The 13994-nt window shown below is 47.1% G+C and overlaps 1 protein-coding gene across 2 annotated transcripts in view; it reads left to right on the top strand.

The window, feature by feature from the left end:
- Positions 1-13994, top strand: part of COL4A6 (collagen type IV alpha 6 chain) — an 847824-nt gene that overhangs the window by 809137 nt on the left and 24693 nt on the right. For both annotated transcript variants that reach the window (XM_085608162.1, XM_085608161.1), the window contains one exon: positions 12028-12144. In XM_085608162.1, coding sequence (XP_085464288.1) covers positions 12028-12144 — 117 coding nt within the window. The remainder of the gene's footprint in view (positions 1-12027; positions 12145-13994) is intronic.

Genomic DNA, 13994 nt, shown 5'->3' with positions numbered 1-13994 from the left:
GTAATCCTAGTTCTCTTCCAGGGGTATCCTCATCAAAGTCATAAGCAACCCTCCCGCCTTCCCGGGCAAAGGATCCTTATTTTTAAGGAATTGTCAACTCTTTGTGTCATGGCTTTGTGTCACCGCAAAGAACAACTGACCTAACTGTCACCCCTGAGGCATGATGGGAAGCTAGGGGTCATGGCTGCCTTAAAGCCACGGTGCCAGTTTATTTCTATGTTGCTATGAGTTAGCTTTCTAGCCTTTCTAGGCTGTAGTTTTCTGCAATGCAGCCTGCGAGCTGTCAATGCTTTCAGACCTATCTGAGGGATTGTGCCAAATGCTAAGCATTAAAACAGTTTTCAAACCTGCTTTGCTGTTGTTTTTCCCTGGTTTTTGATGTATTGTTTATAATAGATATATTGATTATAATATACAGGGGAGTCCTTACAGCATTATTCAGCTCTGATTGTGAAAGGCTGTATTTGCTTTTTTATTTTATATATATATATATATATATATATATATATATATATATATATATATATATATATATATATATATATATATATTCACTGAAAAAACCATAGGTTTCACACATGTTATAGTTAGCGGAAATTTTACTGATAAAAAACCAGTGAAATTCCCCCGTTATAGTTAGCGCAGGCAACTATAACTCACGCGACCGCAATCCTCTGCTGATGCTAATACTGTATTTAGACACTTATTTGCCCATGTCTTCTTCCATACATTTTTAGCTATACATATATTACAAATATTTTTTTTTCATAAAGACACATATGTCATCAGCAGAAGATTGCAGTCGCGTGAGTTATAGTTGCCTGCGCTAACTATAACGGGGGAATTTCACTGGTTTTTTATCAGTAAAATTTCCGCTAACTATAACGTGTGAAACCTATGGTTTTTTCAGTGAATTTGCAAGGTTTTTTAAATGCTAAGTTTTTTTCCCTTATAATAAGCCCTGTACATTTGGTGGCCTTCGGCCACCAAAAGCACAGGGGGTGGGGTAAGTGTGGATAGTGTTTTTTGCCCTTAACATAAGCCCTGTACATTTGGTGGCCTTCGGCCACCAAAAGCACAGGGGGTGGGGTAAGTGTGGATAGTGTTTTTTTTATTTTTATTTTTTTACCGTACGCTTACGGTAAGCGTACGGTAAGCGTACCCCGCGAAATTGCCGAAAAAAAAATAAAACCGTTTTTGCACTTGGGGGATGTTTGGGGACTCCCTCAACATGACTATGTGGGAGGGAGTTGTCAAAACAGCCCCTTTACATGTTTTTGGGCTTGATATTTTAAAAATCACTCTCAGTGCGAGAGACAAAATGGCGGCCGCCGCTTCCTGGTTTCGGCCGATTCGAATGTTTACTAAGATCTAAGAGCCAATCAGAATCGCGCTCGCGCACGCCACCGTACGCTTACCGTAAGCGTACGGTAAGCGTACCGTAAGCTGGCTCAGATATATATATTGATTTAAAGGCTATTTTCTCAGAATCTACTGAACAGATTTACACCAAACCTACAAAAGGCACTTCCTTGACCTAGGGACTACCTCTCTGCCAAATTTTGAGTAATTCTGTTCAGCCGTTCGGGCTGTAGCTCGTTCTAAAGGTCCTATGGAAAAATGCATGGGAAAAACGCGTTTTGGGACCCCCCTTTTATCTCAGCCCCCGCTAGACGGATCCCCCCGAGACTTTCAGGGTAGGAGCGGAGCGTAGCGCCCCACCTATTTTGAAAAATTTGCGAGGATTCGTCGACCGGCGCCAAAGTTATTCAAAATAGAATGTTGAGGTTTTCCTATGGAAACGTGGTCCTAACTATAACTACCTACTGGCTATCGCCAGTAGGTAATATATATATATATATATATGTGGAGATACATATATGTATATGTATACATATGTGGAGATACATATATGTTTGTCACATATATGATTATGTTTCCAGAGTCCCGCGGATGGGCGGGAATATTCTAGTGCTTATGACTTTGATGAGGACACCCCTAGAAGAGAACTATGATTACAGGTAAGTAACTAATCCTTCCCTCTCCTCCTTTTGCTCCCTCGCTGCATTTTAATGACCCGTAAAATGGCCTCTTTCATATGAGACATCTGTATTAAGCTTGACTCCCTCTGTCCTCAGTCGACGCCGACCTGCTCTGAACAGGGAGGTGTGCTTAAACGTATTGAAATTTGCTATTACCTGATGACTCCATATCCTCTGACACGTCATCGTTTTCAGGTGTATTATTAGCCCATTTGATGCAGTAGACACAAACCAAGACCACAAAATGCAATAGGTTTTTTTAACAGAAAGTCACGGAAAGGGTGTCCCTCGTGACGTGGTAACTTCTTACAAGGGCCTCACTGCCTCATTAGCATAATTTAGCATTTGACCATTTTCATGCTGCTTGTTCCGGTAATGCTCAGTCGCAGCACGTCTCCTCGCTAGAGCTGACTGGTGTCTCGATTTTCCCAGCACTGATTTCGTTGCCTTTAGAATTCCTGCCTTTAATCATATAATTAGGGCCATCTGCAGCCCACCCTTGCGCCCCGCACTCGGTTCCCTCACGCTTTTGGTTTCTGAGGACCAGAGCTCTACTGAGAAAAGGGGAGCATGACGCGGTGCGCGTTCACGTGAGCCAGGGCTTTGAGGCCGATTCCCCAGAGCGCTATAGTGAAGCAATCATTCATTCATTCATAGCAGGTTCCTATTACAGTCACTGTAGAAGCGATCTGGATATAGAGGACTCAGAAGATTTAATGACGTTGCCAGCAACTCGCTGTTCTGGGCTTTCCCTTCACTGATCATTGTTTTTAACGCAATATATTACTGGCCTGGTGCATCACAGGATTCTGGTGACGTGTCAGTCCTTTGTCAAACATCAACAGAGCCCCAATTATGAAATATTTGCCTGAAGGATGTTAACAAACACACACTAACTCTGCATCTTGCTAGCGTCATGACCTTGTGCTCAGCATTACCAGTGCAGAGGCACTGTAATTTATCACTGTCAGTTCACTCGTACCACACTCCTAACCCCACCCGCACTTCCCTAGTGGTCTCTGATATGCAGTCCACAGCTCTATCAAATCCCTGTTTCTACTGAAACACATTTTCAACCTATCTGGATTCAACGTCTCTCGTGACTGCACTCGCCCTACAAAATATGCCACATAGAACAAAGCATATTATTTTATCATTAAATACTGCCAAACAGTTTGTCCTGCCTGCGTTTTGACTTTTTTTTATAGCGCAAACACATTTACGATGCAATAGGTCTCGCATTTGCGAGCGTTTAAGGTATTTTCATTGTAAATGACAATGGTTTTTATTTATCTATTTTGAAAACAAAACATAAATAAAAGGCATTGTCATTTACAATGCCAATAGCTCAAAGTTTCATAAACGCGAGACCTATTGCATTGTAAATGCTTGTCGTTACATTAGTATGTATAACCTACATCATTGAGTGTCCCGCAGACCCAGCATGCACTGTTGTGGGGCCAGGCTGTTGCTCCCCTCTTAGTGGGCTGGTATGTGTCCAATGACAGTGTCCTAGAGGCATCTTTGGCATGCGTCTATCTTCAGATGGCGGCCTTCCTATGGGCTGATGGTTTCAGCAACAGTAGGGCCCCTTTATCTCAGACTCACCTTCTGGACCAGTGAGTCTTAGGGAAGGTCTCTGGGGCCTTCTTGGGATTAGTTGTTCATGCAGAACTCTTCCAGAGTCAATGACTGGGTAGTTTCGAGGCACTTCTGGTCAGCAGAAGCTGGATCCAAATCGGCACACTTGAGGATATTTCCATGGACAGTCACTCAGTTGCTTCGGCACACGTTGGCAAGTGCCTCAAAGTAGCAGATTCCATTTTCAGTGGCATAGTCCACACAGGCGCACGGTTGACAAATGCCAGGACACGCCATAGTCTCACTTCATCGGACACTCCTGGACGCGTGCTGTGGATTCACAGGTTTCTTCTTCAGAAGCGCAGGCTGCTCAGGTACCTATAAAAAAGTGTCATGAATATGTCAACAGTATTGCTTCAGGCACTCAAGCAGTGCCAGAGGCCAGTGTCAGTTCCTTCTTTAGCGTCACAAAGCCCTCGGGCAATCCTAAGCAAGTGCTGCAAATGGAACAACTATGTCAATGAAGGAATATTCTTGGGCATACTTCGGCAGTGCTGCAAATCCTTCACTTTGGCTTCCATGATTGACACCAAGTCCAGTCATGCTATTCACTTGTCTGGTGGATGGATAACCTCTCTTGTCCACACCAGTCGTTAGCTCCGTCTGCATGTATGGCTTGCTCGTTCCCCCTTCTTCCAGGCAGGACTCTCCAGGCATTTCAGGGAAAACAAGGAAATGGAAAACCGTTCTTCCTGTAGATCAGACTCTAGGCACTGCCCAACCACCACTGGGATGTTGGCTGTCAGGCACATACCAGTTCTGGGTGAGCAGTTTTCACCTGGTTGATCTGTGGAGCACACCCTCCTTGGTCCAAGAGAACTTGAAACTAGAACATGTAGGGCAACTGTAATAATAATCCACAATTGTAAAGCGCAAACAATCACCCACAAGGGTCTCTAGGCGCTGGGGGCCGTCAGGAAGATTAAGCAAGCTATTGCCCAGAGTCACATGGTGCTGGGCTAATCTGCTGCCGGCGCCGGGGATCGAACCGTGATCCCCAGATTCCGGAGTCAGTCGCCCTGGCCGCGGCGCCACACCTCTTCCTATAGGAAGTTCGCTTTGTATGTACTGTACCATGATAAGGTACATTATGTAGAAAGTACAGACAACCCTTATTGCCTTACAGGGCTTAAATTAATAATCCCAAATGCTCTGTTTGTGGTAGTGTGGGCAACAGTTTAGGCTTATCAGAGGGTAGTGTTAAGCATTTGTTGAACATTCAGAGTAAATAAATGAGACGCACACTCAAGAAGAAACTCTAAACCAATTTAGAAAAATAATCTAGATTTTTATGTACATTTTGGCACTAAGATTATCGGAATTAGGTAAGTGCTTTAGATGTTATCAAATTTTACAGTAAAAATAGTTGAAAATGACAGCTGTCAGATTTGAGGCATGAGCCTCAAACACGATATTGTTATTTTATGGGAGAAACATACTCTGCATAGGTACACTTACAGATGACTTGCAGAACTGTTCTTCTGGACTTAAGATAAGTAGGGGCTAAGGTCCAAGAAAGCATCAAGAATTCAAATTTACGTGCCCTGGGATGTCTGGGTGCAGAGGTGCTTTCAGCAGTGGTAGCCCCGAATGCTAAAGTCAATGGGTACAAGTAACTGTAAGAAAAGGCTGCAAAGGAGGACTGGAGGAACAGTCCAGCAGAACTAGGGTGAGGAGTGGCTCAGCTCTTGAGGGTCTCAGGGCCACAGAGACACCATCTGTTTATGTGAGCCTGGGCTGGGGAGCTCGGGGTGCAGAAGCGTTATGTCCAGCAGGTCGCAGGAGTTAGAGGCTCCCATGGTTCTTGGGTGACCTGGAGAGAGGAAGGGAACAGGGCAGCAGGGCCTCTGTTGATGAAGCTCTGATGGATCGTGAATTCCCTCGTTGGTAGGTCGGAGTGAGTGGTGTCCGAACTAGACACGCAACAAGGCTTAATTGCTGCAAATGCTCCGGTAAGCAGGGTATTGGTGCTGAACAGCTCCTGGAGATCCCAACGTCTCCAAACTTGGCAGCGGAATGGATCTGACCTCCTAGAGTAATAAATACCTCTTTCTGGAGTGCTACTTCCTCAGTGGGCCCGATCGCCAGCAACACAGTGAACTTCGCAGATGCTTGTCGGTGCCTTCAGCTACAGGGGGACGGCTTCTCCACCCCAAGGGAGATGTTAACTGGTTGTCGCAGTCCTGGGCAATCCTCCAAGCGTTGAAGAGGGTGTACAGCTTTTGGACGAGCTGGGTCTTTGCAAGTGCTTTTCTCTTGTCCTCTTCCGTTCCCAGGAATTGAATCTGAGTACCTGGTGTAGGGGGGCTACTTAATACTAAATTTAGGGGTGTTAAAGGGAGTGAAGGGTAGTAGCCAATGTGCTACTTACCCCTGAGGTCTCTACCATTTCCTGTGGGCAATGGGCATAACCCTGCCCCAGAGTAACTAATTCCACCAAACACAAGATGGTGGGACCCTTCTTTCATAGACCACATCAGGTAGCCCACCTAAGGGGTGTGACTAGCCTAGAGGTGCAACACGCCTACTTGCATAGCTATTTTCCCACCTGTCCTGGTGCCAAATGGGCCTCAGAGAAGGGGTTGGCATCTCCCAGGTCTTTGGGGAAGCCGGTGGCATATCAAAGGCAGCAGGGGCTTTGAAACCCTTCGCCTTGATATGCTAAATCACTAGCCATCCTGCTGGAGGAAGTGTGATCACCTTCCTCCGGAGAAAGCATTGTTTCTGGCCTCAGAGAGTATAGACACTCACCTGCAGGGGTCAGAAACTTGTCTGTGGTGACAGGCTGGACAATACCAGTCTGCCAGCCCACTAGACACTGGTAGGTTTTTCAGGGGGCACCTCTAAAATGGCCTCTGGGTGCATGTCGTAATAAATCTAGTACTAGCAACAGCACAGATTTATCAAGACAAGGTGTTTGATACCAAACACGATCAGTTTCAGTAAAGCCATCATGTAGGTGGGAAACTTGTAGTGACCAGTGACGAGTACATATACTTAAGATGGCTAAAGATGGCTTCCTTGATCATTTGTACCATCTAGTAATTGAACTAGACAGCACAGGGGCATAGCTGCTCATGTAGATATGTCCTCACATGTAATATAATGCACACTGCCCTAGGGCTGCAAGGCCTGCTGTTGGGGTGACTTACATATATTACATGCAGTGCCTTTGGCATGGCACACAGTGAGTGTGCCATGTCGTGTTTTCAATCATGATTTGCACCATGACATGCAGTCTGCGATGGCAGCCTGCATGCTATTCGTATCGGGGTCCCTTAGGGTGGCGTAGTACATGCCTCCCCCTATTTCCGGGAGCTGGAGAGACCCCGCTCAAATTGAAGAGTTTTTTGAGGCCATGCACCACGTATTTGAGCAGGCAGACCGTTCTAGTGAGCCTTTGGGCCCACAGGGTCAAAAGGGGCCCAATTGGGTTTGACGCTATCTGCTCCGACCATGGTGCCGGTAGGGCCTCATGGATCCGATTCCGGATGAGGGTTGATGCCGGTTGTGCTAACGCAACCTTTCCCGGCGTCGGACCCAAAGTCGGTACCTCCGACATCACCGGTGCCCACCAGTGGCACTAGCCCCATCCTTATACACGACGACTCGGAGACAGGTCAGCGTCGCTCGACACTGATGGAGCCCAAAGCTTCTATGTCATTGCCTGTGTGTTTTGAGGAAGTTTTAGGCATGGGTGAGGATTGGTAGGGGTCTATGGACCCTTTAAAACATCAACTGGAAGTTTTAGTGGAACAGCTGGACTGGTCTGAGGATCTTGGAGAGGCCAGTGTACTGGACACATCTCCAAATACTGATATGCTCTCTCCGCCGACTGTGGCTATGGAGGAGGCAGCTTCTTATGCCATGGTGGTAAAGAGGGCAGCAGAGGTCCTTGGACTGAAGCTGTCCGCTGTGCAGGTCAGGACTAATCTCTTGGGGCTTCCACCTCCAAACCCCTATTGCCCTTTAATGAAGCACTAACAGATGTCCTTGTGGGCACGTAGTCCAAGCCTAGCACAGTGACTCCTTTGAATTGGATAATTGCACGCCCCATCACCCGGAGCCGGGCAATCCAAGTTTCCTCAGCCATCACCCCACCCCTGAGATCTTAGTGGTTCAGGCTTCGAAATCCCATGGCACATTCCCTTCTGCCCCTCCAGAATGAGAATCCAAGATGCTGGACACACTTGGGAAGAAAATGTTTTCTTCTACCAGCCTGGCATTGCGGTCGGTGAATACTGCATGCTTATTGGGCCGTTTCTCCACACTCTTTGGGAGACAGTTGTGCAAGTGTTGCCACAGGTCCCAGAGGAGGCCCGAGCCGTACGCTCCCAGGCAGTGAAGGAGAGATGCAGCAAAATTCACCATTAGCTGTGGCTTAGACACGAAGGACGTGCTGGGCAGAGCGGTTATGGTGACACTGGCTCAGAACATCTAGTTTCTCAGGTGATGTCCAAACTAATCTCATGGACATGCCCTTTGACGGGACTCGTCCTTTTGGAGAGAAAGCGGACTAGGCATTGGAGCACTTCAAGAATTCTCGTGCTACGGCCAGATCCATGGACCTCATGGTCACACCTCAGTCTAGCTTCCGCCCCTTTTGGGCACTGAAAGGGGTTTCCAATCGTGTAAGCCATATCCCAGCCACTGTCCTGCGCAGACTTCCTAAGTTATTCATGGACGTGGTTCATTCTGATATCAAAATGGTAGCCAGGAGTCGTCTGTCACCCAGCCCTCGGCAGCTGCAGCCTCCAAGCACTCCTAGTTTGAGTCTGCAAAACCATTTCATTCCAGTCGGAGGGAGTATTCATCACCATCTCCTCCGCTGGAGGTCCATAACATCGGACAGATGGGTCTTGCAGATCTTTCAGGAAGGCTATTCTCTTCCTTTTCTTTCTTTTCCTCCTCCTATTACGGCAATTCAAGAACGGCTGGTGGAGGATCATCTAGCATTACTCCAGGTTACAGCTCTCCTGGCCAAGGGAGCTATATAAAACGAATATAGCACTTTACAACATGTGCTTTTACTACGCAGTAGGTAACAACGCGGTCGTTACAACGACCACGTTGTTACAACGTGATTCCATTACTAGGAAAGTCATTACATCAACTTGCATTAGATGGCGCTTTAACATTAGGAATGTATAATTTACTATTTCAACTCCACCCTACGCAATAGTTGGGAAGGTGTTGGAATAGTAAAATTATACTATTCCTTATGTTAGAGCACCATCTACTGCAAGTCGATGTAATTACTTGCGTAGTAATGGCATCGCGTTGTGAAGCCATCGCGGTCTAATGACCGCGATGTAAAGGTTGTTCCCCGTATAAAACGTTTCAATTTCAGAAGTAGGCAGTGGTAGCTACTCCCGCTACTTTCTGATTCTGAAAAAGAACAGGCTTGTGGCTCCTATTGGAGCTTCAGACTGTCAATCTCTTCCTCAAAAAGGATACATTTGAGATGCCAACGTTTACTCAGGTCTTGTCTGCCCTAGACCAAGCAGATTGATTGGTAGCGTTGCACTTGCAGGATGTGTATTTTCACATCCCCATCCTGCCGGGTCACAGGCCTTACCCGTGGTTCAAGGTAGGCCACAAGCACTTTCAGGTTATCATGCTACCTTTTGGCCTTACCATCTGCTCAGGTTAGTAGTGTCAGTCTTCCCCTACCTCCACAACTGGAGGTAGGGGAAGACTGACACTACTAGACTACAGCGAACCTCCTGCATTCGCCCGGGTACTCTATAAACGTGCCAAAGTCACACCTGACTCCTTCTCAAATGCTCCCTTTCATTGGAGCGGTTTTGGACACAGTGCAGTTTTGGTTTATCCTCTCAAGCAGCTAGTCCAGGATATTCAGGCTATTATACTGATGTTTCAGTCTCTATCCTGGATTTCGGTGAGATTGACTCTGAGGCTGCTGGGACTCATGGCGTCCTACATCCTGTTGGTAAATCACGCCAGGTGATGTATGCAAGCTCTGAAGTGGGTCCTGAAGTTCCAGTGGGCGCAGCATTAGGGGAATCTCTCCGACATGGTTCAGATCTCGGAGGGAACGGCAAAAGACCTGCAGTGGTGGTTTACAAATCGTGATTTGGTTAGAGGCAGTCCCTCTCCCTTCTCCATCCAGCTCTCACAGTAGTGACAGATGCATCTCTTCTGGGATGGAGTGGCCATCTGGTAGAGGTGGCAATCAGGGGACACTGGTCTCCAGCGGAGTCTGGGCTCCACATCAACTTGTTGGAGCTTCGGGCGATCCGGCTAGCATTGAAAGCATTTCTTCCTCTTTCAAGGGGAAGTTAGTTCAGGTGTTCACGGACAACACCACCGCCGTGTGGTACTGCAACAAGCAGGGCAGAGTGGGGTAATAGACCCTTTGCCAAGAGGCCCTGCGTCTCTGAACATAACTGGAACAGCAGGGCATAACCCTGGTGGTTCAACATCTGGCAGGTTCTCGGAACGCCAGGGCAGACGAATACAGCCGTCGATGCCTAGCGGATCACGAATGGTGTCTTCAGTAGGAGGTGGCACACGGGCTCTTTCAGCAGTGGGGAGAGCCTTGGTTAGATCTGTTCACCTTCGAAGAAAATGCGCAATTTCAGCAGTTTTGTGCCCTGAGTCTCCATGGCAGCTATCGCTCTGTGAAGCTTTTCGTAGCGAGTGGAGTTCAGGCCTCCTGTGCGTCTTTCTGCCCATACCACTTCTGCCCAGAGTTCTGAAGAAGATCAAGAACGCTAAACGTAAGCCTTGTAGGGACTAGAGGGTGAGCCTTCCCTCAGTCTCCCAAACAGATTATAGAACTCACCAAACGAGAGGTACAAAAAAAAGGGGCGGTGGGGGGGACAGTTAATCTAGGAGAGAACTGGGAATATAGGAAATAAAGACAATAAGGGAGAAAAAACCTACTGGAAAACCCATAGGGTTGTTAAAATTGCTCTCACTCACTTAATAGTGGCATGCTTCGTCCTAGGGCCGTTAACACACCCTAGCGCAGACAAACACTCAGGGCGTAGCGCATATTTTTTTACAGAAAATACATCTTTTCATAGAGGGATCCCTATTGCAGAAAGAAAAGATATTTAAAACTGTCTAAGTGGGTGCCCCTATCCTTATTTATTAAGGGCCCGCCTTGGCAGGGTTAAAATATGCAATGAGCAAGTGTATTGGAGAAGCTACATCTCCATTACCCTGTCTGCATGTATCTACATGTTTCAGCCTATTCCAAACGCCATGATGGGTCACTGGCCTTCTTCAGGATACAGATCCCTCATTAAAGTCCAGATCCCTCTAGTTTACTTGTACAAATGGTAGGGATAATTATATGGCAATACTTGCCTTTAGTAGACACACTCAGAATGCATCCTGAGCACGGGGCACATCAACTTTCACCCTCCCGGATGGAGGAGCATCACGTCCACACAACGGGTACTCCAGATCATGCAACATGGATACTCCATACCCTTCCTCCGGTACCTCTGGAGATACCACCCACATAACAACTACCAGAGGACCTCTTGTCTATACTCTGAGGAGAAGTTCAGGCTCTCTTGACCAAGGGAGTGATATGAATGGTGCTGGTACCAGAGATAGAGACTAGTTGCTATTCCAGTTATTTCAAGGTGCCAAAGTACACAGAGGCCTTCACACGATCCTCAATCTGCACCCTCTGAATTTCTTCCTCTGGTAGAACAAGTTCAAGACGTTTACCCTGGTCCAAGTTTTATCAGCACTGAACACAGGAGACAGGATGGTGGTATTGGATTTGCAGGATGCCTGTTTCCACATCCCCATCCTGCAGTCACACAAATTCTACCAGCAGTTTCAGGTAGGCCAAGAGCACTTTCATTTTGCGGTGCTTCCTTTCTGGCCTTAGCAGTGCACCACGTGTGTGCACAGAAGTGATGGTGGTTGCAGCCCACATGCAGAACTTGGGAATACCAGCCTTCCCATACCATAACAACTAGCTGCTAAGAGCAGACTCACCTCATTCAGTCACAAACCACTCCAGAAAATGCATTACCAAAGGTAAGTAACTTGTTCGTTTATGCTAATAGGTATGCATCCATCTCATAAGTGTCTCAATTTAGGAGAGCTATGTTTATACTATTAGATGTGCGTCTGGCTTATAACTGTCTGCAATGTTTATTCAAATAGACATGGAACCACCTTGTCTCAGTCTAGAAGGCTCTATTTATGTTAATACGTGTGAATCCATTTCCTCAATGTCTGCATTAAAGAAGGCTATGTTTACGCATATAGATGTACATCCATCTCATCACTGCGTGCTGTGAAGAGCAATCTATGTATCAGCTTTATTTTAAGAGCTTGTGTCTTCTTCCAGGTCCAAAAGGCATTGCTGGTAAACCTGGTCAAGCCGGAATTAATGGTTTGCCTGGTGATCCTGGCCCACTTGGAGATTCTGGTTTTAATGGTATTCCTGGACCTGTCGGTTTTGAAGGTAATTGTTTCATACATTTTGCATAATGTGTGTCCTTCAAGTAGCTATGTTTTGTGTTAAAACCAGAAAACACTAGGTAAAAGGAGTGTTGTAATGTGTTACCAACTTAATTTTTGGTGGCTACTTTAGTTCATAGAATTGTGCAGTTGTATATATCCAGGAGAAACCCTTATTGTGAGGTGGGAGAAGAATAAACATGTTTTTGTCAAATTAAATCAAGTGACCTGTATTTATGCTTTGAAAATATTATCAGTATACACACAACAGTCCACCACACTCTTAAGTACCCTTGACAGATATTCCATCATATCCAAGCCATGCAATGCATATAACAGTCCTCCAGATGGTATGACCTTGAACAGCTTAAAGACCACCAGCTACACACAGGAACCTTAACTAACCACCTCAGCAGACCTACGAACAAGCATACACATAACAGCAGCTTAGGAACTGCATCCACACTAGTGATAATGCATCTCAAACAGCCAAAAACCAGACACAGATCTATGAGGGAATCCTAGATACAGGGCGGAACACACACTTTATAAATCTATGAAACAAAATGAGTGAGTAAGGAAACAGAATCTGAAAGATGAACGAGATGGGATATGCAGGGGTCAGAAGCATCTGCAGTACACAAATATGTACAGAGACATCTGAATTTTCAAGCGTCAGGCTGGATCCGGAAGATTTTTCTTAGCAGTACCCCTATGTGCCGGTAGGTGGCGTCAGTCGCCTCCATTTGACGTCGTCGACGTCATCACTATAACCTCCACTCTGGCGCGCTGATGTCAGTTTTTTCTATCTGAGCCAGCCAGCATCGATCCGTTGAAGAGAGCTACCCCCTGTCAATTTTTGATAGACTTTTTTTTTACCCTTTTGTCGACTTTGTTGGTGTGTTTAGGCATGTCAAGCAAGAAGACTTTAAGGTTCAAGCCACGTGGCGCTTGTCACCACGCCATGTTGGTCACGGACCCCCATTTACTGTGTCTCTGGTGCGGCTCAGAGGATGGAGGGGCCCCCGTGGTTCCCACGCCTGCGGCCTTGGCCACGGCATCCCATTGGACCCGTTCCCGGGTCCAGACCGATGCCGGTCGCACCTCCACAGCGACCTTCCTGGGCATTGCGTTCAACGCTGAGGTCCTTGGCCTTACCAGCACCTCCCCGATCCTCATTCCCGATGACATGGAGTCGGTTGGGTGTTCCCAGACGCCGAGACCGGCGCCAACGGAGCCATACGCCTCCATGCCGTTCACCCTGCCCTATTCTGAAGTGTTAGGGATGGAGAAAGATTGGGAGGGGGAGCAGGATCCCTTAGAAATCCTGCACCAACAAGTTGTGGACTGGTACGAGGAGTTGGGTGATGACAGTGGTTTGGACACCTCCCCAGACTCTGGCATGCTGAGTAGGGAGCATCATTTGCCATGGTGATGCGTAGGGCTGCGGAGGTCCTGGACCTGCAGCTCCCTACAGTGACTAATGTCCTGACAGAGGTCCTGCAGCCTGGGGTCTCCAGCTCAGAACCCTTACTGCCCTTTAATGAGGCCTTGACAGATGTCCTTCTGGGTACCTGGTCCAAACCCCAGACAGGGGCTCCTGTGAATAGGAAGATCGCCTGCCACCATCGGCCTGCACCGGGCGACTCACTTTTCCTCACCACCCACCCACAAAGCTTGGTGGCCCAGACTTCCACTTCCCGTGGCGTGTTCCCTTCCGCTCCCCCGGACAGGGATTCCAAGAGACTGGAGAGTTTCAGAAATAAAAAAAAATCATCCGCAAGTCTGGCATTGGGGTCGGTGAACACCACATGCCTTCTGGGCCGCTATTCCCATTTGATATGGGACACGGTT

This window comes from Triturus cristatus, chromosome 5_2 (genome assembly GCF_964204655.1).
Source record: "Triturus cristatus chromosome 5_2, aTriCri1.1, whole genome shotgun sequence".
In the NCBI taxonomy this organism is placed as follows: Eukaryota; Metazoa; Chordata; class Amphibia; order Caudata; family Salamandridae; genus Triturus; species Triturus cristatus.
Note: the sequence above shows the minus strand (reverse complement) of the source record. Positions and strands in the feature narration are given on the sequence as shown.